Source organism: Plectropomus leopardus, chromosome 2 (assembly GCF_026936395.1).
Source record: "Plectropomus leopardus strain MGB_pleo_1.0 chromosome 2, ASM2693639v1, whole genome shotgun sequence".
NCBI lineage: Eukaryota > Metazoa > Chordata > Actinopteri > Perciformes > Serranidae > Plectropomus > Plectropomus leopardus.
The window spans coordinates 31,086,071-31,113,640 of record NC_142177.1 but is presented as its reverse complement, the minus strand read 5'-3'; the positions used below and the strand labels follow the sequence as shown (position 1 = coordinate 31,113,640).

The window sequence follows — 27,570 nt, the reverse complement described above, 5'->3', positions numbered from 1 at the left end:
ACGTGCCAGTGTAAACAAGAAGCACATTGCTTGGACTGATGACGAATCGGAACTGTCACTGGAAATAACACGAGTGTAAGGTGGTCATGGTGGCAAACAGACTGGGTCATCACAAAGCAAGTGGTGGCATTTCCTCCAAAAAAACTATGACAAAGGGAAAGAAGTGCCTACCTAATCACAAACGGTATGTAGACCTAGCTATTACGTTTCGGCTTGACACGTTTTTTTTTCCTTTTCTGTCTGGCGAAAAAGTTAGATTATCTACACCAAATATTGAAAATAAAGACCCTTTAGAGTGGAACACGTGTGACAATGAACATATTATATTATCAAAGTATCTATTTGGTTTACCAAAATAAGTGGGAAACATCTGGCATTTTTGGATGTTTACTTTTTAAGGATGCGCGGCAACTGGACACATTGTGACCAGCAGACATGGGTTACTGCATCATTGTCTCCGCCTGTCCACATTAAAAGAGAACACTGAAATTATCAAACTAAAACAGGATCAACAGCACTTTCAAAGTCTCATTTTTAGTGTTTCCAAAATGCCGGAGTAGTGTGGCCATAAATGTTGCGAAGTTACACATTTTAAAATAAAAATATATCAGTGTAGATGTAGCCTAAAACACTTGATAAAGATGAATGAAGCATGCAAGCCCAGCCAACACCCCACCAGTACTTTAAGAGTACAGTACTTCCTGTGTTAGCACTATTGACGCTATTTCTTTCAAACTTGTCAATGGTTTCCTAACAGTAAATTATGAGTTTTAGAGTGTGTGTGAATGATTACTGAGTAACAGGTGGCACCTTGTATGGTAGCCTCGGCCACCAGTGTGTGAATGTGTGTGTGAATGGGTGAATGTGACATGTAGTGTTAAAGCGCTTTGAGTGGTCAATAAGACTAGAAAAGCGCTATACAAGTATAGTCCATTTACACTTCCATAATTGCAAAAATCTATATAATTCATACTATATTGTTTGGCATGTACTGTATTAATATTATTTTTCTCTTTCCTAAAACCCCCTGAGCATTATTTTGACCCTCCTGTGGACATCTCATGAATTGCTGAGGCTAGCAAAGGCAGCACCTTCTCTCTCGTCGACATTAGAGTTTGGAGAAGAGTTAAAAAGGGGAAAGTGAAAGCAACTTCACATCCCTGGATGCTGCAGGGGAAAGAAAATGAGAGAGGGCAGAGGAGTAGGGGGAGGAATGAGGGGTGAGACTAGATACATCTGAAAGGAAACGTCCAGGCCCTCAGGCTCTGGGACACCCTGCCAACCTGCTTAGGCTGGCAAAACCAGTGTCATCTTTTAAATCGCTTCTTACAGGATTTTTTTAATGCTCAACAGCGGGACCAGAATCTGCTGCACATCGGAAAATGTATGGAGCTGTGGTCGAGTGTTTATTGAGTTATTTTTATATGACATTGGATCTGCACCTGTCTTTGTAGGCCAGCTGATAGGTTACTGTAGCACCACCATCATCCAACTCATGTCAACTTGTCTTCATTTTCTAGATGAATGGAATTTCATCAGTATGTGCAGATAATAATTATTGATTCATCAGTCAAATGCTGTTGTGGGATTTCGCTTTCTCATTTGGTAAGAACTTGAGAGGAGAGGAGAGGAGAGGAGAGGAAAGGAGAGGAGAGGAGAGGAAGAGTAAGAGGAAACAAAAGAAAGGAGAGGAGAACACAAACAAGAAGTGGGAAGAAGAGGAGAGTAGGAGGAAGGAAATGAGAAGCGGGTCAAGCGAAAAAGAGAAAAGGACGGTAGAGTATAAAACTGTAAAGTAGGGGAGGAAACGAGAGAAGAAGAACAGCAGGAGCAGAGCGGAAAAGAGAGGAGGAGGAAGGAAATAAGAAGCAAGGAGAGGAGAGGAGGGAACAAGGGAGGAGTGGAGAAGAGAGCTAGAAGATAAAGTAACAAGAGAAGCAAAGAGAGCATGCACACTCTCAGTTTTATAACTGTGGAGGCAGAGACAGAGGCATGAAGAGGGGCGGGTGAGGAGGAGGTGGGGGAGGCTAATGACAGTGAGGGAGGCAGACTGGGAGCTTGTAACGCCATCTCCACGCTCTGCTGGCCAAACAGGAGCTGATAGGGCAAATGTGTTTCTGCTCAGGTGTGCTGAATTATTAAACAGACAGCGAGAGGAGAGGCCAGGAAACATCAGCCTCCCTGACCGACTGAGGATGCACCAGTCACTCAGCGGTCAACCCCGTGTGTGTGTGAAAGAGTGTGTTTATGTGTGTGTGAAGGCATTATCCTCTGGTTATCTGTAAAACACTCCCTGCTGGAGCTTAACATACTCTGTGGTGCTGAAGACTCGCCACCTCTAAAAAGCGTGTACATGTGTTGCTAGAATATTCTAGGTTAAAAGACTCCACAAAGCCTCATGTGTTCCCACCAGTTGTGAAACCTCTATTTAGCCACACTATCACATTCAAGGCTAAAAGTCTCCTTATCCGCTAATGCACATGTGCTGCAGAACAGACGCTACACACTGAAATTCAGGTCAGCATTAACCTGGCTGCGATAAAAGCAGGACAGGTGAGCTGTGAATGGATTCTACACTGTAAAAAACTCCCTCACTTACAAATAAGCAAAACAGCGTTGCATCTAAAAAAAACTGGAAAAAAAAAACCAATTCTTGCACTGCACTGTAACTTAATTTCATGTATTTTACATCTGTCTTGAACGGAGCCCCTAAAAGGACATGGGGGAGAAAAAAAGTTGGATAATGGGAAAAAAAATATATGGTGGAAACAAATTGACGGTGTAAAAAAAGTGACAGTGGAAATAAAATTAGATGGTAAAAAAAATAGATGGTGAAAAAATTTGAGGGTAGAAAAACAAATTAGATATTAAAAAAATTGATGGTTTTTCAACCATTATTTTTTTCCATCATAAAAAGAATTGGTTTTTAACCATCTATTTTTTTTTATCCACCATGTCCCTTTAGAGGCTTCTTAGTCTTGCCCCATAAGCAAGACATTGATGTTTGCGATGTTTTGTGTAGAGCACTTTAATTTCCTAGTTGCAAAATTTGCTGCATAAAAAACCAAATTGCCTTACAAACAAGAATCTACCAATAAGTTTTCTTGGAGATCACACCACTTTTAAACATGCTTAATGGCCAGAAAACTGTTTTTGCAGGACATTATGATGTCACAGTGAAATTGACCTTTGACCTGTTGGATGTGTAATGTCATCACTTCATCATTTTATTCTCAGATATTTATGGGACATTTTGTCATAATTAGCATATAAATTCTTGAGTTACGGCCAAAACCACGTTTTGTGACATCACAGTGACCTTGACCTTTGACCACCAACATTCAATCAGTTGATGGTTGAGTCCAAGTGGACTTTTGTGCTGAACTTGGGGATACTCCCTCAAAGCTTTCTTGAAATGTTGTGTTCACAAGCATGAGATGGACTCAAGGTCACAGTGAAACTTTGACCACCAAATTTTAATTCACTAATCATTAAATACAAGTGAACATTAGTGCCAAATTTGAAGAAGTTCCCTAAAGGCGTTCTTGATTTATAGGATTCATGAAAATGGGATGGACAGATGGACATACAGTATGTATGAACAGACAACAAAAACCTAATGCCTCTGGTCACAGTTATCGCTGGAGTGGAGGCATCCCTTGGAAATGTAGGTCATAAAGTTCCTAAAGCTGGATCATTTTCTTTTATTCAGCTCATTCAAAGGTAATAATATGATGCAAATAAAGCTTGTTTTTTATCTTGGATAAGAAAAAACAAGATTAAATTGCCTGACATAAGATATATGTCTTTCTTGAATCAAGCAATTTAAGAAAAATAAGTTGCAGGTATTTTTGAAGCAGAAATGTCAAACATTTGCTGTTTCCTTCTTGAATGGGACTGTATGACTGTAAATTGAATATCATTAGTTTTGTCTGAGCAAAAGTCCAAAAACAGACATGTAAAGACATCATCATAATGGTTAACTGTAGCTGTATTCTGCAGAGCAAAAACCTCCATTTAGCTCGTTAGCTCTGGTGTCTTCGCTAAATGGAAAAAAAACGAGAGGTGTGAAATCTCAGTTTAGCTCTGCTGTGAACTCGTGTGCACGCTGCTGTAATATATAACATGACATTAATAATGATACATCCTTCAGAGGGGAGCCTGCCTACTGTGTGCGAATACTGATCTGATGCATCAGTCTAATGAGAGAGGGAGGGAGGGAACGAGGGGAGGGCAAAGATAAGAGCAGGGGTCATAAAACACCTGCAAGAGAAACAACGTTTATATGAGGGAACATTACGCTGTAAAAAAGAGTGTGTTGAATAATGTTCCTGTTAATCTTTAGAAGAGCACTCGACTTTTAAACTACTTGAATAACTGTAAATAGGTTTTTTGTTTTTGTTGTGTTAAGTTAGGTTGGCACACAAAACTTATTAGAGAAAATACTACTTTGAATGTTATGTTTTATATTAAACAGAATATAAGAAGCTACTGGACACTAACCATAAGTTTTCATGTTTTGTCATGTGCCACACTGTTGCTGGATGCAATTAAATTTAAAATAATGAATACAAAGACTAAAAACAAGACATGGATCACTGTATTTGACAACAAGATGGACACACTCTCAACTTGATTTTTAAACTATCAGGACTAAAGGCCAAGTTAGAAATCTTGGTATTATCAAACACACAGATTTTAAGTTCAGCAGCCGTGTCAAGGCGATAACTAAGTCAGCCTTTTATCATCTAAAACAAACTGCAGAAATTAGAGGTCTCAAGTCCAGACAAGGTTTAGAAAAGCTCATTTTCATCTCCAGCCAGACACGCTGCTGAAAAGGTCCCTGTTCTTGTCTCCACATAAAGATCATTAGACAGTGGCAACACATTCAAGACGATGCTGCCAGATTTCTAATAAGAACCAGCACAACTAAACACATTAACACTATGTATAAATCCTTCTTACTGGCTTCCATTTAGTTAGGGTAAAGATTTTTAAATGCTGTCCTCTTTACAAATCACTATCTGATAACTAAGAAAATAACCCTAGCAAGGTCTCTTGAATCTACTATTCCGCATCTTCTTTATGTATTTTATTTCGGGCTGTCAAGCAATAATTTTTTAAAAATTGCAATTATTTTCAGAATTTCAATAGTTCATCACACTTAATCACATTTCTTAATTACGTGTTTTCAATTCCATTATTTTGCATTTTAAAACTGTTTTGAAAAAGCTAAAGTGAAACAAAATTTGACAAAGTGAAACAATTCCAGATTGTCTAAATCCAAATCTAATGAAAAACTGCATGGGAAAAGCAAAAAGTGGGCATGTCTGTAAAGAGAGACTCATTGGTACCCAGAACCAATTTTCTTTTAATATCTTGAGGTCAGAGGTCAAGGGACCCTGTGAAACTGCCTAACTTTGGGGCTTTATTTAGTCCCCTTCCTGAGAGGCTGGCATGACACGGTACCACTGGATTCCTCAGGTCCTCTAGTTTTACATGACACCAGTATCATCACTGTAGCTTTTAAACTCAGCGCGGTCTTCTCTTAAAGGCAGTACTGTCAGCCGGCAAAAAACAGACAAACACAGAAAAAAAGGTGTTATGTATGGACCTTAATCTTATTGCGATTAACAAATTAACGCTGACAGCCCTAATTTCATTACAGTTAAACTTGCTGTAGCTGCACTGAAACTGTATAACTTAAGCTTAAGCATAATTTTTGTGTATTTGTGTTTTATTTCAAAAGATCCCAAAATTAGCTTTTTTGTTTAGTTCTGGCCACTTAGACAGGGGTGTAGGTTTGTTTCAACACTGGAGGACACACATATGAAATGTGGGGTTTAAGGGAATCGTCTGCATCAATTTAAGCTGAAAATGCCAAAATAAAAGACCTCTTCTACTTTAATGTTTTATTAGGTGGGACATATGCAATTGTCCTAGATATTAAGGGAGACATGTCCCCTGCATCCCACTTGAAATCTATGTCTATGCACTTGGGGGCAGTGCTACAAGCCTAAAAAACAACACTGACATGTTGTTACTTTATAAGGTTGTTATGCTGTGTCTGCCTATTTGCTCGTCCAGCAGATAAAGGGCAACATCTATTTGGAGTTGTGTTTCTCGTCGTCTGGTGAATAAAAGTTCACAATTGAATCTCTTTTTAGCTCCGCTTTGGTCCCGATTCATTCCAGAGGGAAATATCTGGTTCTTGAGCTGCTAAATGTTTCACTTTGTTCCCCAGCTAGTTTCTAATTTTGTCTGCCTGCTGTTTGATGCCTTGCAGGTATAGCATAGAGGTTTTCTTTTGTGGTTTTTGCTTAAAACAGCAAAGCAGTGAAGCAAAACTGTAAAGTTGTGGTCAAGAAACCAAAATATTGAGCCGAAAGATGCTAAATGCTTCATAGAGTACGGTGATAATTTTCTGCGGGGTATTTTGCAATTAATTTGATGCACTCTTAATGTCACGAATATTGATACTATCTTCTTTAAATTGGATTCCAGTGCATTTTGCCTTAAAATACGTGTGTTTTAAAGCTGCTATTCAAATAAACGTGTCATGTTAGATTTCAAATGCGTGATGTCAGCAGAGAGAAAAATCGCAGGCAGATCAGCTATGACTGGTTTCCATTTTAACCTGCGCGACCTCCAGACTGCTCCCTCATGTCACATGCCAAACAAATCTCTAATCTTGGCTTTCACACTGCGACGAAGAAAGCCCGCTGCCTCACTCTCCCTCCCTCACAACTCACTCACTCCATCACTCGAGGGACCCGATGATGAAGGAGACGGAGAGCGAGGAAGAGAGAGGGAGGTGGAGGGAGGGAGGGAGTGGGGTGAGAAATAGAGAGAGAGAAAGAGAGAGGTCGCTGTGTGAGCGATAAAACGCCACAGGCTGCCTTAATGAAAAGCCTCTCGTGGCGATGGAGAGATTGCCTGTGGAATGGGCTGCTGATTGAAGAAGCAGCAGCTTGGTGTAGCGTGCGGACTAATTAAAGTATTGAAGGGGTGGGGGTGACAGGGGGAAGATTAGACCTGCTCCCAGGGTTAGCCGAGCCGAGGGGAACCAGACAAGTACACCTTACAACTGGGACATCTGGGATAATGGGTGAATATACCACGAGCAAACAGGGAAGACATTTCAATCAATGTTAAACTGGACACGGTTGTTATCTGAAGTAGCTACCTGCAGTATTTGTACAATCAGAACCTGTTTAAAGGTTAAGTCAGCCAAATTACATCGCTCTCTAGAAACAGAGTCCCCGTCTCACTGTCAACTGTTTTCATGCAGACTATTTCTTCTGTAGTAAGGTGCTCCAGAGGAAACTGCTCACAGCTTATCTTGATGAACTGAGAAATTGTTTTTTGGAAAGCAAGGTTGCTGTTGATGTTTTCATTTGTAATTTGAATTGTGTTCAGCTGGAGGCGAAATCTGAAAGACAGATATCTTAACACCTGTGCGAATAAAACCAAAAATATCTTCACAGCTAGTTACCACTAGAAGCGATTCAAAACACATCATTAGAATTATTATTATTTTTGCTCATTTGGGTAAACTGATCTTCTAAATATGAAATTTTTACTGTGGTTTAAGCATGTTTTGTGCTCAAATGGACTGATGTCTAATTGTCATCCAAAGGGATCAGCACTTCACTGCCATCTGTCAAATGCTACAGAGCCATGAAGATGTTCTACCCTTTTCTATTCGTATGCTTAAAGGGACAGGTCAACCCCAGATCCTGCAGTGCTATTTATCAATCTATTTTGCTTTAATATGAGTTACCAAGTGTTGGCATTATTGGTAGTACAGATGTCTGGCTCCTCTAGAGTATAATGGAACTAGATGGCACTCGGCTTGTGGTGCTCAAAACGTAAAAAAAACCACATTTGACTGGAGAGCTCCTTCCAGAAATTAGGACCCGGTTCAGACTGTTCTCATAAACTCTTGGGTGTTTTCCTATGAAAAGTGATGCACGCAAATTCGAACATATTCCATGTAATATTTTGGAAGGCTGCGATCATATGACCGATGCTCTGACAGGCGTATGTTCTCACGAAACCAAAGATTTTCCCCGAACTTTGAGTGATTTGAGGCATTTTAAGGTACTTCTTCACCATGTCTCTTTTCTGCAATCTAACTACAGGTACTTTACTTGCCTAAACCTAACCACACAACTTTATTACATAACTTGTAATGTACCCATAATCCCTATCTCTAGTTTGCAATGTTTTTCACTGAGGATCTACTGTGTATCTACAGCACTCATTTGGATTCACAGTGGGAAAAATAGACAGCGTATCAGAAAGAGTATCCAAGGTCACCACGCATGTGAAAAGGTGAAAAGCAAGGAGGGAAACCTCACTAAATGAAAGATAAAGAATGGAAAAGAAACTGACGTATTGAGGAGAAAAGCAAATATATCAGTGAGAAAAAATATCGGGCTGATTGGGCACCTGGGAAGAAAGACTGGGTCAGCGGTCATAGAAAAGCTGTCAACCTGTCACTGCTGAGGCCACCCGCGCTGTCTAAACTGTGTTTTACCCCACACACTCTGGAGTTTTATGTGAAATATGTTAAGATCCATTCCTCACCAGCCTGTCATTTGGGATAACTTCTTTCATTATTTGCATTATCGTCATCATTATCATTTGTCTCTTCTTATTTAAGCTTTGCAATGTCACTTCTTGCCTTGCTAAAACCACCATTTCCCACAGGATTAATAACGTAGCTGGCTGTCTGTCTATCAAGTGGCGTGATGTAAACTCCTTCCTGCTGGCATCTCAACACCCAACAGCAAAAAATACCAGGGGATGATGTGGAAGGAACTCATTAGTGAGTGGCATTTAAGATGCAATCCAGTAACACGAACAGGGGATTTATAATATCAACAGAGGATGACTGACAAGTTCTAAACCGCTGCTGTTTTTCTTTCTCTCCAGTGAGTGTCTTAACAAAACAACCATAAACTTTGCTATCAGGGATTCATGATGTAACAGAAAGCACAAATCTATATTTGGTAACACTTAATGACCATCTCCTGGCAACAAGCATTACCAACCCTTTTCCTCTGGCGCACGAGTTGTCCAAGGTGCACAAAAAGCAATACTACAGCAAAGGTGCATTGACAGCAAAGTGATATATCTGTGCATCACACTGAGGAAGGACGCACACTGCTGTGAGGTGATTTTAGTCATTTGTTTTTGTGAGGGAACATTTTTTTAGAAACATAACTAATGGAGTGCATTCACAATATGTGCAGCACTACAGCACTACACCTTATTGTGTTGTAGATTTAATTGCTAGTGGTTAAAATTGCCATTTTTGCCCATCAATCTGGACTTAACCAATAATGACTATGTAAAAACATGCTTTTAGACATTTTTGCAAATGTATTAAAAATCAAAATCTGAAATATCTCATTTGCATAAGCATTCAGACCCTTTGGTGGCACTCAGGTGCATCCTGTTTGCTTTAATTATCCTCGAGATGTGTCTGGAACTTGATAACTAAAAACCTGCTCTTTTTGTGCAGACAGCTTAAATGATCTTTTTAATATTAGTCAGTCGAATAATGAGTCTGTGCTGTGTCACACTGGTACTGCAGCAACACGAAAACTCCTGCTGTTTTAAGCACATTTTACAACCCTGTCTCTTAAAAATGATGTTTGTATGTTACCAAACCACGTTCTTATGACTTTATGGCGGCAACTTTATCACTGCTTAAGTTCAGAGATAATGCTTCTTTCAGGTAAAAAACATTACATTCATACACCATTTAGGCTTCGCAGGAGGGTTGTTGTGGAGCATGATGGGCGTACAACGTGCAGGACGTGACACGAGCACTTTGTGTTTGTGCCCCGACTCTCATTTTGTGTTCTAATAGTAATTGTATGAATGTATGATTTATTCATACTCATGGTTTGGTGTTTTTCGGAGACCTCCTGTACGCAGGCATGTAAGAAGGCTCCTGGGTGTCTGAAGGTTAACATACTGTGAGATGAAGATCTTATGGACTTTTAAAGGTCACTGTTAGACACATTTATATAATGTTTGAAACACGCTATAAAAGGCTGAATCATTGCTCTGTTACTTGATGTTTTTGGTATAGCTGTGTCCATGTACTTGCTGCACCAAGAGCATCTTGGATTCGATTTGTGTCGTTAAACCTATACATTCATGTGAGATCAACTGTGACTCATCAAGTTTATTCTATTATTCATCAAAATGAAGACTGATCAAGAGTACATTTTTTTTAACATCCTTAAGTCATGATTTTTTAAAAATATTAATAAAAAAGGTAAAAAAAAACAATAATGCTTGTCACCATGTGTGGCTACTGTATTACAAGTTTTCCTATTTTGTCTGAACACAACTGAGATATTTTGTAAAAAAAGTTTATTGACACATGTTTCAGTTATCAATAAAGTGTTTACTGATACATTTAGCATCAACGTTTTTTCGACTTGCCAGATATGTTAACTAGCAATATGTCCTCATTATGTTAATAGATTACGAAATTCCCTTAGTATTATGTTTCGTTTAAAACGTATTGATTGTATCAAATTAGTTGTATATAAACGTAGTGTCTTGGACACAGGGCTGCATTTTAGGTATATTTAAATGTTTTTACAAATAGCTGATAAACACCTTTGCAGTTACAAGCACTACAGTGCGTCATAGAAAACATTACATCTCGTTATTATACACAGAGAAAAAGCCATTAGTGCTTTAGTGTTTACTGCAGCACCATTAAAAGCTAATCTCTTGCAGTTCTTATTGATTTCCAGTAGAAATACAAAGATTTATTAAAAGGAGCAGGCCAGTTTCACCTGATTGTACACTGAGAATTTGTTGTATTTGCTGCTATAAAAGACACAGATCACTGTGGTTTACAGTAAATCAGGTCCTCTTGTGGTGAGCACGGCTCAAAATATAATTTGTATGATAGATGGAGAGGATAAAGATAGGGAGGAAATGCAAATGTGCTGCTGACCATGCTCTACAGTACACACGGGGAAAAGAAAATTAAACTAGTGAGTGTTTTTGACAATTTTGTATTGTCAGTTATATAAAAAAAGATACATTGGAAAATTAAAACAAGAAATATAATTTTTTAAAAACAGAGACACATTGTTTAGTTATCCAATCATTATTCCTATGGTTTACTGTTTTGGGGACTGCTATATTCAAATTTAATATCCATCTCTGTATCGCCACAACATAGGAGATGCCTGTTAACAGTGTATATAAGCAAACATGTACTGTTTCTTCTGTTGTGTGCACTGTATCGTGCGTATGTGTTTATAAGTGACATTTGTCAAATACCTTGACAGGTTTCTTGCGCGATGACTCTGCCTCGTTATTTTCGGCCTCCTCGTGCTCCTTGCTACCTTGGGGCAGATTGGAGTAGTTGGCCAGGCTGCTGAGAAGAGACGACACCATGGGGCTGGTGTCCATCTCCTCCTGCAGAGACAGAAACACAAACAGGAGGGCTGGAGTCAGAGGGATGCAAAACTTCAAAGAATGTGAACCCACATCTTTGGTACAATGGTGCATTTTAACCCTCTCAGCCAGCCAGGTGAACCAAGTTCATTAATAGTGTACTGCAACTGTAGATAAGTTACTATTTTAGGTGCTGTGCTACACTGATTTTGCAAAGTCCAACCCATCCGGGGGGGAAAAAAGTGCTTACACGATAAAATGTTCTTTCTCTGAATTTCTTTTCTTTTCTCTTGTTTAATCCAGAAACCCCACTGAGAGCACAATGTAAATATATTTGTGCAGAGCTGTTGCAAATTGCCTTGCTAAAGTTCTCTCCTGTAGCAGTGTGATATTTGCTTGCATTAACCTGAGGTTCCAACATGCCCTTCATACAGTAATTACCCTCATTAATAGATGTCAGGGCCCCTATTCAATCACTGAATTGTGAGGCTGAGTGTATGCTGCTCCTGTGATCGTGCCCGATTTTGTATCAGTGTGTGTGTGCGCAGATTATTGGACTGTACCTCAAACAAGGCCATGTTCTTGCCGTCATACTGCTGGCTCTTCTCTGCAGCAGCATCACTGCTGTTGATGAAGGGGCTGCTCTCCTTGGGGTTACTGTCACCTGGAAGAAACGGACACACATATTCACAATTAGACTGGACTGAAATAAAGGAGACGAGCAGAGAGCGTAATGCACAACATGAGCTTCTCCATGTCAAAATAACCCTTTGGTGTGCAAAACAACAACTTTCAAGAACAGACAGACTGATATTTATTTATTTATTGTTTGAGCAAAGAAAGACACAGACAGAAAGCTCAAACTGGAGGACGTCAGCCAGGAGAGGAGGGGAGGCTTGTCGTCTCCATAAAAGCGCCCACAGTCAGAAACGCAGAGGAACAGAACCATAACTAATGGAGTGTGCATTCACAATATGTGCGGTGCTATATATTCCATATGGCCAGAGGAGGAACGCAAACTGGAACATCTCAATCAGTTTATTCACTACACTGACAAACAAGGAGATCACAATTTTGAACATTAATGCAGAGAAATAATGAGGACTGTTTGCAGCTTTTTACCCTCAAAACACAGAATGGCAGGCACGCTGTGATGTTATTTAGGTGACAGCTTGCTGAAGGCATCATGACTCCATCGAGAAGCATCTGTCCACATGTTCAAAGGCTTACGGAGGCCCTGAGAGGCCAGAAAAGATTCTGGTGATCCATTTTGTAAGTCTAAAGATTTTTTTCTTCTGCGTTTACAACATAAGAACACGTGACAAAAAAACAGGTAAAAACAAGGCAAAAATGAGTTTACAAAAAAAAAAATCACATGCCAAAACTTTATCTCTCACCTGTTTTCTAGTGAGAAAACTTAAAATAAAGTTCTTGCAAAAAAGCAACAACAAAAAAACACCTACAAAAATGTCTTTTTACAGGTGGAAAATATGTAATTAAGTAAAAACTATGCTTGCAGAAAAAAAAATCACCGGCCAAAACTGCCAAAAAAGGATTCTTGCATGTAATGATAATAATAATTATAATAAATAAAAATAACCCTGTTTCATAGAAGAGAAGCTAAGGAACTTAATTTTGCTGGCAAAACCTTTTTCACTTGTTCTTAAGACATAAACCCAGAACAGAAAACAACATAGATCAGACTTAGAAAATGGATCAACAATTTATTTACCCCACTTGCCTCTCAGGGCTCCATACAGTCTAAAGGCATGAGGCAAATCTCGAAAAAAAACAACACGGGAAGGTCAGCATCCAACTCTTGGGAGAGACAATTGACAAGCTCATTGATTTCCAATTGAGGTTTGAAAATGGACCACAAACAGCATTTCTCAGTGTGACTGTTCCACTCAAAACATAACAACTCTCCTCATTCCTCTCCCTGGGTCTTTTCACTGAGTTTTTTTTTTTTTGTTTATTTTAAGAGAATGAACTGACCCGTCCGAAGCTAACATGCTGATAATGCAAACTCAACACTTTCTGAAGCCCTTTCTGTTTTTATAATAACGGCCCTCCAGCAAAGCAACCTCACAAGGAATTCACACGTATTTCTAGCATCATTTGTTAATGTTAATAGAGGCTGGGAGTTTCAAACCTTTGGACGTTTGGACATGTTTAAACAGGTATTTGTTTAGCTTAGAACCAGCTAATAGGTTAGAACTGCAGGTGCTCCTGTGAAACACATAACTGAAGAGAGAAATGTCTTTGCCTGCACTGCTGCTGGAATTACAACTGCTTAATTGTACCTCTACATCAGATACCTGTGGCGGCTCTGTGGGTAAATAAAGGGATGTGAGTGCAATTAAGAGAGCTACTTTCATGGGTAACATAGAGGTTGCAGAAACTGTAATTGGTTGGTTTTTCTGCTAGATTTTCTGTGAGCAAATGTGTTTATTGGTCAAGAGAATTTGGAGCAGGCTGCAATCAGTTTGTGGATGTCCACTGAAGGTTTTTTTTTCCAATTGTTCCCAACGAGAAGAGAGCACATCTGTTCAAATGCAGCCGTCTAGAGAGAAAGCCAGTGCCCAGCGTCTTTTATAAGAACTATTGGGCGTGACTGTCCCAAGTGCTTCCAGTTGATATTATCTGAACTTTCCAGAAAAGCACTGGTGACGTTGCTGCTGCTTCTTTAGCCAGTCTTCTGTCACAACAAAGACAAACAAGCACATTTGTGGGAGCGGATCAACCTGAGACTGAATGCTGCCGGTCATTGTTGTGCTTTATTGCTGTACACATTGTGAGGTTAACTGTTAACAGGCCCTGAATTAGGACTTTGAACTTTAGAAAAGCAATTATCAGCTCAAATTCCATCTGCACTGCAAATCTACCGCAACTAACGATTATTTTCATTATTAATCACTTGTTTTGTAACAATCTTATTTGTCCACTGATTGTTTACACTAAAAAATGTAAGACAAATGTTTTGTTTTGTCAGACCAGCAGTTAACTTATTAAATGTTAAATAATACAAAACCAAGAAAAACAACTAATCCTCAAATATGGAAACGGTAAATGGTGGGGATTTGTTTTCCCAAATTTATTGATTATTAAAATTGGTGGATTTACTGAACAGCAATTTAGCAATTACTTAAAGTGTTTTAATCTGAAAAAGAACACAGGGCTCCTACAGCTTAAGGAAAGTTAAATTCGAGACTTTTTAAGACCTTTTAAACACCAATCAATCATCAGCATCAATCAATCACTTTGGGTTGGAGACAATATTGCCTGGATTTTAACTTTAAACATGAGTTTTTTGTCAAGTTAAAAATTTAGATAATTTACCACAAATGCTGATTATTTTTTTTTTCAAAATGTAATTCATGAAAAACAATGAACATATTTTATTATATAAGCATTTATTCCTTAAAAAATATCTTTCGTTCATCGTTCATTTTTCATTTGATTGGATGTTGTAAATGAATATGAGTGCTGTTGGTTCCTCTATCCTGATCTGTGTGATGTTAACTTTGGTAATTATTTAAAAAAAAAAAATATATATTATTTATATATTTTATGTATATTATTTATATTATATTATTTCTCAATTTTATGATACAATGTCAGAAATCTAATTCTCCTATTTTCCACTTAGCACTTACAAATTTAAGACATTTAAATACCAATTAAGGCCTTAAATACAGATAAATTAATTGAAGGTTTTTTAAGACTTTCTAAGGATCTGCAGGAACTCTGGATCATGTAAACATGAATATGTACCACAAGTACTCATGCAATCATCATCATAATGAACGCATAATAATGACTCTTCATTAACATAGTGCTAAAGCAGCGCTATGCAGAATACTGTAAATCAATCCTAACATGTAAACAATAAAAACACGATGACAACATATATGGAGGACAATGGTTCAACATCTGCAGTCAGCACAAATGGCAGCAGATGCTGGAGCACCACAGCCTCGCGTGGATCTGGTGAAAATACTGTGGGGTTTTTTTTACCCCTCACTCTTTTGAGCCTCAAGCTTTGATTAGCCTTCATACTTGAACTGCTGCCTGACCAGACATTTTGCTCTTGTCTAGAAAAATAACTGAATTCAGAATCACTTTGTTCACCAAGTACAATGAAGGTCTTGGTGGCGAAAGGCTACACAGAGTAAGCTGTCTTCCCCTTCGAGCGTCTCTTGAGGGAGACAGCAGATTGCTCTCCCTCTGGCTCTCGGTTCTGTCTTGGACTGAGCACCACGAGACCAAGTTATTTATAGCCAGGATGCTGCAGCCATGTGCCATGACGTCGGGGCACCGCTAACAGCCAGCACGCTGTTCTACAGAGACACAGCAATAGGGCCACTCAGACGGGGACGTGGAAAAAAAAAAGGGGCATGGAGATTTGGGGCAAAAAGAGCAGAAGAAAAGAGAAAAAAAGCAATCAGAGGAGAGATTAATACAAAGAGATGGAAAGCGAGAGAATGAGGGTGCAGATGAGAAGATGTAGAGAGACACAGATAGATGGGGTGAGAGCGAATAGTGACAAGCAGAGAGATATGGGCTCAGACAGACAAAGACGAGGGAACCAGACCTGAAATGGGAACCTGCAGAGGGAGAGAGGGGAGAGAGACGCACACACTTTTGTCTCCGGCTGTAAAATGTAAAAGCTTCTGCTGCACTTAATGTTCAACTCACTTTGACCTGCAGGTTAAAACAGACACAGGCGGTAAAAAGGGAAGCCAGAGCAACCTGCAGAGGGTTTCCAGAACACGTGTATTATTAAGTTGTTTGTTTAAAACTGCTTTTGAGTCTTTAGACCAGGTGAGAACGATACGCCTCAGTGATATACGGAAAAGCTGCTGCCCCTTCATTAATGTCACTGGATGCTGTAAACCATTCAGCCCCTAAGGTTCATAGCTGGTGATCCTTACGGCACCCACCACTGCCATCTTCATCTAAAGGTCGGCTGGCAGCATTTGGCAGTGAGGCGGGATCAGCATTGATTTTTATTCACTTATAAAGCTTTGAAACAGATGCTTCCTCCCCATATTTCATCCCTTTTAACTCTAAACTCACGTAATCTCGGTATTTGGTCGCAGACTAACTTGTTGCTCCACATCTCCCAAATAAGAACTGAAAAAATGGACCACAAACACAGTGCACCTTATTCATGGAATAATCTGCAAAGGAACTTAAACTTGGACACTCCTCCACCATTTATTTTTTAGCTATTTACATCACTATTATTGTTTGTTGTTTTGGATGATTTTAGTTATATTTTAACTATTATTTGTATGCTTGTTGATTGCTTTTAATGCCTTTGTTCATGCTCAGGCTTGCTGTGCAGGTAGATGAGATAAAGATCCATGAGCACAGATGAACACATGAACAGAGGGAGACGTAATCAGAAGCATAATGCACAGAAGTGTATTCCTTTTCCTTTTTTTATTTAGAAAAATGAATTGGCTACCATTTCAAAGACTGTACTCATGTTGTACTCAAGTTGTTTTGGACTGTTGATCCGACGATACAAGCAATTTCAAGGTATAACCTCTACATCACAGACATTTTGGAGACAAAATGATAAATCAGGCATCTATAATGTAATCCACAGATGAATCCATAATCAAAGTAATTGTTTGTTGAAGCCTGTAATGTATGCAGCACACCCTAGTTCAAAGTGAACAATCATTACACCAGATCACAGGACGTTTCAAACTCAACTCATACCAGAAGACTGGCTTCTGGTACAATGCTCCGTGTGACTGGAATAAACTGCAAAACACTACTGAAGTAAGAGACAATAATTGGTCCAAGGGGATTTAAAATCCCTCATACTGATATTTTCAATATTTGTGAATGTTTTGAACAGTGTGGCTGGTGTCTTTTGATTGTTTTGCATGACAGACTTGTCTTGGGTCTTGCAAAAATGATTTTATTCATCACAATGACACTTTTTAAATAAATGAAGCTGAACTACATAACAATGGAATAAAAATATCTAATTCAGATTTAGATATATATACTCGAGGCTGGAAATCTCAATATGGAGTGCAAAAATATAGGACAGGACAGTAATACAAAGGTAGACAACTGCGTCAATTAAAGAGAGGCAGATTATTACTCAAAAAACAGCCTAGTTTACATACAGGTCAGATAAGCGTGCATCAAGGAATTTATCATTTACATGAAATGGTTATACAGTTAATAAGGGCTGGTGGAGGGAGCTGTGACAGCAAAGTATGTTGGCATGAATCAGCAGACTAACAGTAAAATGTGACAAGTTACTACAGCAGACTGTACACCTGCATGGACCTGATTGGACGTCACTGGTCAGCTGATAGACCGCAGCTGATGAATGTGGTAAAGCATAAATGAAACAGCTGATGCTCATCAGCTAATGTACCTACGACCTGAGTGCTCTGCCTGAAATAAAACTATGCTTCACTGTTTAACATACCAGCCTCTGTTGACCCTTTGAGGCCTGAGCATATTGGCTCCATGTCTTTCAAACACATAGGTAAAAGGCAATGCAATGAGCACGTTATGAATATATGACAAAATAATTAGCAAAACATTTGTAAAAAAAAAAAAAAAAAAAAAAAAAAATGACCTGGAAATTAGAAAAAACCTAGATAAAAGTAAAAGACAAACAAAACAAACAACAAAAAAGGAAATGACTGGAAAAAAAGTGCTGAAATACTACTACTATTGCTACTACTTCTACTGCATAAGAATGCAGCATAAGAAAATAATCCACATTTCAAAGGGTTAACAACACTTACTATTTACTATAGATTATCCTCTGAATAGTGAATAAGTGAGAGAACATAGACACACTTCTTAAAGGATCAAAAGGGACAAGTGATTTTAGTGGTAATTCAAACACAGAGTACACATAAGCACAGAGTTGTGTAACCGAAGGGCTAATGCCCAAAGACATCTTCTCTCCCCGATCACTTCTGTCTCCACGGCCCATTTCTCGTCATCGCCTAATAATTAAAACTCCACCATCAAGGGACTGATGGATACCCCCCTTTTGGAAAAATGACAGTGCCTGAAAGAGTTTTTTGCTCTGACCGCATCCCCCAAGCAGCTTATCCTCCCTCAATCTGATGGGATCCGTCCAACAATGGCTCTCGCTATCAAAGCCTCTCCCTATCTATGGTCAAAATCCAGAGCTTTACTGTTCACTGAGCATGCGATCGTCTCCCAAATCCTCGACAAAACAAAAACACTGAATCTACACTCTTCTCTCTTCTTCTTGTCCTCGACTTTTCAGTTAATTGTGAAGATAGTGAAACTTGATGCACTGTGGTTTGTAACATAGTTAGAGTCATGGCGAGGGAGAAAATAAAAGGACACGTTTCACTGTATGGATTAATTTCTGATGCAACGTGGGCTCGCTGTATTAATTAATTGCAAAGATGCCTTGTTTGTAGCAAAATGTACGCAGGCCACTTTTTTCAGTGCTGTCAATGTGATGTTCTGTGTTGCTGTACGAGCTGCAGCAGCACACACTGACCTGATTTTCTGTCAGGTTTTGCAGAAAAGTCACTACATTCAGCTTTGAGCTTTAAATATGATAACATGAATACTATATTCCACGTCTGCCAACTGATGCCCCTAAATCCTGTACACTGGACCTTAAAATGTAAAAACTAATTTGGTGTGAAAACAGTGATAGAGTTTATATATGAAAAAGAACCTGCGTGCAAGAATCGTATTTCAGAAATGGATGACACAAGTATGATCATAAAAACTATATTTGGTGCACTGTCAGATGTGCAATAGTGTATTTCTCACATGTTCTGTAGCCCACAGAAGTTCTCTATTGTCTGACTATGAGCTACAACCAGGAGTCGGGACACTTCCAGTGTTTGAGAGTAAATATAACTTTTACCACAAATGAGTGGAGGTCTGGTCCACTGCTTTCGCACGGACAAGTCACAGTTTTCCAGCAGATCTTTGAACAGAGCCACAAAGGATTAGATGGTGAGAACTATTTGACTTTGTTTTATTGATCCTTCTTATACGATGGTGTGGTGGTGACAGTCACAGGTTTTCCTCTCTCTCTCTCTCTCTCTCTCCTCCTGATCTTTGTCACATTGCCATACTGCTCTTTCTCTCTGCGGACCAGTTTCAAGGGGAAAAGCCAAAGCGCTAGATGTTGATTCTTGAGAAGCTGACTCAACAGAGGCTCAGGGACCACTTGTTGCTTTGCGTGTGTGTGAGTGTGTGTGTGAATATATGTGATGGTGCATATGCTTGGCTCAGACCCCAATGATGGTGTTGTACAGCAGCAGAAAAACGGATGTGGCCAATTAATCTTAGTCTGCGCAGAGAAGGCTGGATTTCAGCCATTTCATGTGAAAACAGAGACACATGAAAAATGATCACTGGAAAAAATGGGGCCTTTTTTATAAAAAATACACGTCCAAAATGTATTCACAGCTACTTCATGTATGAAAGTAAACATAGACACTCTTTTTGGCTGTTCATCAACTGCACAGTGGAGTAAATGGTGAGCGCATGTGTTTGCATTTAATGTGTATCCAGAGAGGAATGCTTTATCAGGTGGAAGAGTGAAGAATTTAAATAGAATTAGTAGGACGGAAACAAACAATTAAGAAAAAGGAGAGTTGGATTTTCTGGCTGCGTGCCCCGCCATTGTTGCTTGGTGCATTGCCAAATCCAAACAGGTCATGAGTTCACTCAGTTATTCTCTTTTCTCCTCTGAAACGTCACTGCAGTTACACATTAATTCACGTACTTAATTCACGGCAATCAATGGCGGAGGTCTCTCTCCCTCTCTGTATCTCTCTCTCTGTCTCTCAGGCTGCTGATGGAGCAGGGGGATGCTGGGTGGAGTTAGGTGAAGGATTAAGGTCACTTTAATCTAAATTCCAGTCAAATCAGGATTTACAGTGATTTAACATGAACCCAAACATATCCATGTGCAATTCTGGAAAAAAAATTAGGTTTGCCTAAAACTGACCTACATGTGGGAGCTTTCAGGTAGTTTAATATTTTACAGGTCACAGACGGGCGGAGGGATACATGTTGAACTTTACACAAAACCATGTGAAAATAAATGTTATATATAACGATGTAGGGCCGGGCAATATCTTTGAAATCTATTAACAAGATCATGTAAACATTTTTTGATCAACATCAACCTTTTTTTATTGTAGCTTCCTTGTTTTGTCACTTTTATTTGTGTGTTTTTGTCTCAAGGCAGTTTAAGAGTTAATATATCTTTGGCTTAGTAAAATTTTACTTAAAATTTCTAAAGTTACATTTGCATCTGTTCTTGTATGTTTCCTGCTGTGGTTTAAATATTATTTTTTTATAAAGAGTCCAGGACTTCAACTGCAACACATTCTCAATACCAACTTGTTAGATTTGGCAGTTTGGACAGTGACCATGAGCGTCAAACTACGACGCTATAGGTTCCCCTCCAGCATCAGTTTTGGATATTCAGGGATGGTGTGTCAGTTTCTTCTCATAACATGCACAGTGCCGTTTCAAAATAAACTTCCATCTTAACGGAAATTCACCGGTTTCATCACCAAAACTACTTTAGATTTAGGCAGAAAAACTATTTGGTTAGGTTTAGAAAAAAAGATAATTGTTTGGGCTAAAATAAGTATGTTTATTATGCAATTTAAGTAAGTTCACAAAAACTCAGTGTTTCACACAGGACATGAACAGCAGTCTCCTCCTCTCTTTAAACTTCATCATTGCAGCGGATGAGTTTACAGATGCGGTGCCACTGCCCAGGCTGCCATAACTGAGGTCATGGAGAGGGCTGGCAGCTGATGATTATTTTATTCGTTATTGATTAATTTGACAATTATTTCCTTAATTCATTTTGTGTGACAGAAAATGATTTAAAAATACCTTCTTGCAAATCTCAAAAGCCAGCGATAACACCTTAAATCTCTTGTTTTGTCTGACCGTCAGCTAAATCTCAAAAACATTCATGAGGATAAAAAATGAAGAAGACAGAAGCTATTCTTGGCTTTGTTGCAATTTTTATATGTGAATGAAAAAACTTAAGTGGTTAACCAAACAGTTGCTGATGATTATTTTTGTTGATCGACTAATCAATTAACTGACTCATCGTTAGATAATTTTATTAATGGTAATTACATTTTTCTAATTTTTTTATGGACTGAAAAATTGTAAAAGGACAACAGGATCTGATCAGATCATCACAATCTGAAAAAGGTCAAAGATGATGAATGATCATATTAAACTATTGCCCAGCCATACACCAATAAAATTGGTTTAACCTTTCCAGTTGAATAAAACCAAATTTACTGCCTCCATCAGCACAAAGTCAGACAATTTATTCAAAGTCCTCACAAACAAATATTTGCAAATACTACATTTGCAGGTTGTGACATGAGCACTAACTATGTTCTCTCTGCTGTAGACCATTATACTATCTATTTATAACGAGGTACGAAGGCGAGAAGAAGTGAGAATATATTTGTTTTCAAATACTTCATTTGCAAATGATTTACTTGCTTTCAAAAACAGAAAATATAATGTACAGAGGAAAAAATAGCTACAGCATATGGTTAGATGCCCACATCTGCCCCCGCACAGTGTCATAAATAGATATTCGCTCACTCCTCCTATCATGGCTCCAGCACCACATCAGAGACACAACAGCCTTCTGTAACGGGAACTCACTCTCTGTGTTTTCTCTCCTGTTCTCCCACTCTCCCCTATCTAACTCTCTTTATTCTTCTACTCCACTGCTGCTCTCACATGATGTGTTTTTATGATTCTATTTATGTGGGGAAAACACGCGACGGTGGCTACCTCCCGTCCTCGGTGTTGCTGCAGGACAGGACCTGTGTCCTGATCAGTATTCAGGCTGCTGCTTCAGCTCAGTATGAATTTTAATGCAGCCTCGTCTCACAGGGTACGACTTTGGCACAGTCCCTTCTCTTCAGCCCCTCAAACATCTCCAGCAGAGATTCCTCGCTCCTGATTGGCCCCTGATATGGCTGCAGCTGATTGGCTGAGAGCAGAGGGAGGCAGGAGGATGCCTGTGCATGCACATGGAAACGTACAGCAGCATTTTAACATGTTGATCTAGCCTCCACACATGTGACTGTCTGATGATGAATGTGTAGGTTTGGTCCAATTTCCCCTTACCGCCTCTGCCTCGCCTCTAGCTGAGAACGTCAGGATTCATCTTTGTTTAATGGCAGGCCCCTGCAATGCCTTCCCAGCAGCACCCTCTCTATCTGACATCAGGTGACTGTACGCAGGAGGAGAATGACAGGCAAATAAAACTAAGCCATCCCTCCGCTCTTTATTTGTTAATCTCTGCGACTACCAGCTGACCGAAGGAATATCTCGCCAGAGGAAGAGACTCAGCTATGACATGATGCAGAGAAAGGCAGATTGAGAATTTTATTCCCTGTATATCAAAAGGACACTTTTCCCCCCATAAACTCTTATCGTTCTTTGACAGAATTCAATTTATTCCGCTGCTTCTGTTTTCACATTATCACAGAATACCGTTCAATAATCTCTCGCGCTAATATTTGATAGATAAAAATCTTCTTCGATTTGACAGCAAAACAGATTACAAAACACATTAGTACCCTTGTTAAAGTGTCGTGAATTTCTATACATCAGATAAGAAGAAATAGAGAGCTGGCAGGCATACAGACAGTCACTGCTACAGTGTAAAAAATCATTTTAGATAATAGAACTGTGGCCTTTAACATTACCCTTAAGATAAACTTTAGTATCTTTCATCGGAGTGTAATTTGCACTTCCAAAATCATACTTTTTACCCCATTCCCACTTTTACGGTTTTGTTTTGTTTCTTTAAATGATCTCTTATCATTTTTCTTGTACCGTCCATGTTCTGAAATTGTTCTCCTTAATTTCATCCTCCGCAATTCACCATAAAAAAAGATATTTTTTTTACTTTTCTTGTTCAGCATAAATAGACTACAACTGCATTTTGTTGTGCAACCCTGTGTTTTACAATGACAATAAATTAACCTTGAAATATACTCAGTTAACTATTGTATTAAACAGAGAAAAGCAGAAAATCCTCACATTGGAGAAGCTGCATCAGGGAAATGTTTGGCCTTCAAAATTATCAACTGATTATCAAAATAGTTATCACCTGTATAATCAATAAAGCTCTCTCAAACCAACCAAAGCAAACATGCTTTTATTCAGGGAAAATAACTACTACACACCTGAGCGCTCTGCTCTCTAAAGCTCACATTACTCCATTTCACACCCAAATTGCCTTACATGCGGCACATCAGCGTTTAAACTTTTAAACCAAAACCCCTTAGACTCTCCGCAGACATACCTCGGCTTGTTCGCCTGTCCACAAGCCTTTCAGCATGTTCACTTGAAAAGAAAAGTGTCAGGCAGGCAGGAGGCCGCCTGGTATGAGGTGCAGCGAATGGCTAGCCATGTCAAGCCTGCAACAGCGAGCGGCGGTGGAGCCTGGCTATCAGCCTCCCTCAGGTGGTGGGCTGGCTATGGGAGAACACCCTGCGTCATGTCAGTCAGCTGCATGCCTCCTGCATGCATGGAGACTGCCTGTGGGAGAAGCTGTAGCTCACTGCCTACTGCTGCTGTAATTGCTGAGCCACAGAGCCTAACAGGGCTGCAGGGATGAAGGGAAGAGATGAAAAAAATAAATAAAGAGAATGGCGTGGGTGGAGGTGAGGGAGCGAGAGCAGCAGGGAGGGAAGGGAGGATCGAGTGGGAAGAGAGGTGAGGTTGGCTCGGATTATACACTGGTGAGGTAATTGGTAGAGAGCAAAGGTGTCCCACACCTGCTATCTTTTACTTTACTTTACTTTAAGAACAGCAGAAGAAAGACACTGGGGCAAGAGGCAGGTGGAGGCAGGGGGAGAGAGAGGGAGGTGACAGGATGGGAGAAACGATAGCTGGGGAGATTGACATATTTTCATGAGGTCATGGATTAAAAATTCACTTCAACTTATCACATGCCAGGAAACCAATTTAACTCGGAAACATAATTTCCTTCACGGTGTCCTGGTGCCAGGTACGGACGCGGAGCCAAGCGCTATCACACTTTTATTACATTTGGCACATTTTTGGACAAGGGGCTCCTATAAGAGGGCTCAGCAGCCTGTAACAGGACAAGAGAAAGGTATCTTGGCTGAGTTAGAATACGAGAGAGAGAGAGAGAGAGAGGAAGAGGAAGAGGAAGAGAGAGGGGGATGAAGAGAGGGAGACGGGGTTAGAGGATCCAATCGCCTGCAGCCAACTCTTATAGATGGCAGGGATGGTTTATGCGATCGCCAGGTCTGATCGAAGGTGACAGGGCTATCATCTCGCCGGGTCTGCAGCTTTCTGGCTCTCTGATGGAATGCTGGAGGTGTGAATCGAGGTGCAAATTAACACCTGGGTGTCTTCTCTGCTGACCAACCCTCCACCCCCTCCCTCAGGCTGTGGCCAGACACTCCACCTCAGCTTCCAAGTCGGAGAGAAAGCAATCTCACCAAGGACCCAGAGGACAGCGGGGTGGGGGGTGGGGGGGGGTACGTCCTCTCCTCTCCTCTCCTCTCTCAGCCCCTTCCCTCATTTATTTCATTCTCTGGACTTCTCCTCTAAGGTGTGATATCACGTCTCTGTGGTCTCCTCTCTCCCACATCTCTTCCCACCTCTTTTCTCTCTGCCCTTACTCTCACCCCTCCAGTCCTCTCTTCTTCAAAAAAAATAAAGTCAACAGGCAGGGCCACGGACGCAGAAAACCACACATCCCCACTGACGTGAGACAATGTTAAACTAAGACATAGAATGAAATGCACCAAAAGGTATAATGCTAAAACTAAAAAAAAATATAAAATTAAAGAAAATGAATGAATTAATGGCTGATGGTGACATAGAAATGTATAAATAAATTAAACCTATAATTCATGAAAATCTGCAACCACTCTCTAGTTTATTGTGAGGATTTGCTGCTTGTCTTTGTCTTAAATGATAGTCATGCCTACAATAAACTACAAGACTTTTAAATCACTTTTTAAAGACTAAAGTCTGACGCCCCCTCACATCTAAAGACAAGGTGAGGTTTTGCTCACATACTGTAAGATTTTGCAAAGACTGGGGATGCTGCAGGGTTACTATTTGCAAGACTACAACTAAATTCCTTTTGAGATTATTTCCCATCCTGCATCTGGTGGAAAATATCATGCCAAACTCCCTTTAAGAAATATGACATATTAACAACTGGATATGTGTCCGCACTAACACATAACTGTAGAAACACAAGATAAATGGCATCATATGCTGACAGTATTCTTGTTAATTTCTTTACATTTTGGACTGTTGTTTGACAGCATTTTTCAGTTTTCTCACATTTCATTAACCAAACAAATAATTGATTAATTAAAAAAAATATGTCACATTTTAGTAACATTTAAAAGGAATTTTCATTTCATACAGCATCAACTTACATTTAGTTCAGGTGAGGTAAAGTTCCAATTTTGGAGGTTTCTTAAAAGCAGCCTAACACTAATTTGTTGGGTCTATGCTGTCTTAATACATGCAGAACATAATTATCAAGCTCTCTAGTTTATCTAATGCAAATCCAACAGACAGCATAACATTTTTTTCTTTTTTTTTTCTTTTTTTTTTTTACAGTTACTGGACCCACTTCTGATTCACAGGTCGGTGAGTCAACTGGGAAAACTTCCACAACCCCAGATGGTTTGTCTGCCTCTCCTGGCCTGGTAAATCTTTTCCAACTGCTCAAAAATTAAGCTAAGCATCAATAAGGCACGCAGTTCTTGTATGGTAGACATCTCTAGTTTAGTAATATTCTTGACCGACAGCTGCTGGTCGGAGCTCAAACATCCTGAAATATCTCTGTGATGCACCACAATTAGTACTTCAGTGCTGACTTGTCTGCCAAGTGAGCAGCATCATACCACTTCATGTGAGGAGACAGAAAGGGAGACTTATTATGTAACATGGCCAAAAATAACTTCAATGAAACATTTCACCATCATCGCTGAAAGTCAAGGCAAGCTGGCGTGGTGGGGCGAAAGGCCGAGGGGGATAAATCTACATCAGACTAATTTGCAAAAGAACTAAGAGCATAAATTCAGCTGATTTGCAAGGCAACAACATCAGTGAGCAGAGAGGGTCATAAAACTCATGCAACCAACTCAATCTCAGTTCTGTTCAGGCGTGTGATGAACAACAGTTTCAACTTGCACTTATCCAGGACTGTCACACCATATAACACAGTCCCGGGTGAACAGATGTTTGCTACTTTATAACTACCCAACATTACTCTTTCGACACAGTAAAAGTTGCCAAGAAGATTGCCTTTTTCATGTACTGAGTTTGTGTTTTCAATATTTGTCCTATGTAATGAATTTCATTAATGAAAATGACTGAATCCCTCTGATACGGGGTGTGGTGGTTGCCATGGGAAAGGATTCGACCCTGAACTTATCATCTTTGGATAATGTTTTACAGGAATTAAGGTCCAGTGTGAAGGATATAAAGGCATCTAGTAGAGCGGTTGCAAAGTGAAACTTCTCATGTGTGTCAAGCATGTATGGTGGCTGATACAAAAATGTGGATGGCCCTCAAGAACCAGTGTTTTGTTTGTTTTCTTGCTACTGACATCATAGACAACTCTGTAGAAGAGGACCTGCTCCAGATGTAGATATAAATGACTCATTTTAAGGAAAAAAATCCAACGATTCCTATTTGTAAGTGATTATACACTAATGAAAACATAGCTATTAATATGAGATAACCATTTCTGCTAGACGATGCACAAATCCTACACACTGGACCTTTAACTTTCCAACTCATCGCATTAGCCTATTCATAGAAAATAAAACAGCACAAATGTAAATTCTTACTCATTCTGACTGAGCGAAAACAAATGAAAAGATATCCTGAAATAAAAACATAATATTGCCTACATATGAACTAATATAATAACAGGTATCAAGGTATTATTATGTTTTGTTAAACAAGCCAAATCAGCAGATCCTTATTATCTTTAAACAAGGCAGTTATAGTTAAATTTAACACTTGTTTTTACTTGAGGACATTATCATTGTAAATTTTTGA

The 27,570-nt window shown here is 39.4% G+C and overlaps 1 protein-coding gene across 3 annotated transcripts in view; it reads right to left on the bottom strand.

Annotated features, from left to right (window-relative positions):
* The window catches only part of slc12a5a (solute carrier family 12 member 5a), a 199,981-nt gene that overhangs the window by 53,564 nt on the left and 118,847 nt on the right, over window positions 1-27,570 (bottom strand). For all 3 annotated transcript variants that reach the window (XM_088090871.1, XM_088090875.1, XM_042508305.2), the window contains exons 2-3: window positions 12,006-12,106; window positions 11,326-11,463 (exon numbers count right to left, since the gene is read on the bottom strand). In XM_088090871.1, coding sequence (XP_087946997.1) covers window positions 11,326-11,463; window positions 12,006-12,106 — 239 coding nt within the window. The remainder of the gene's footprint in view (window positions 1-11,325; window positions 11,464-12,005; window positions 12,107-27,570) is intronic.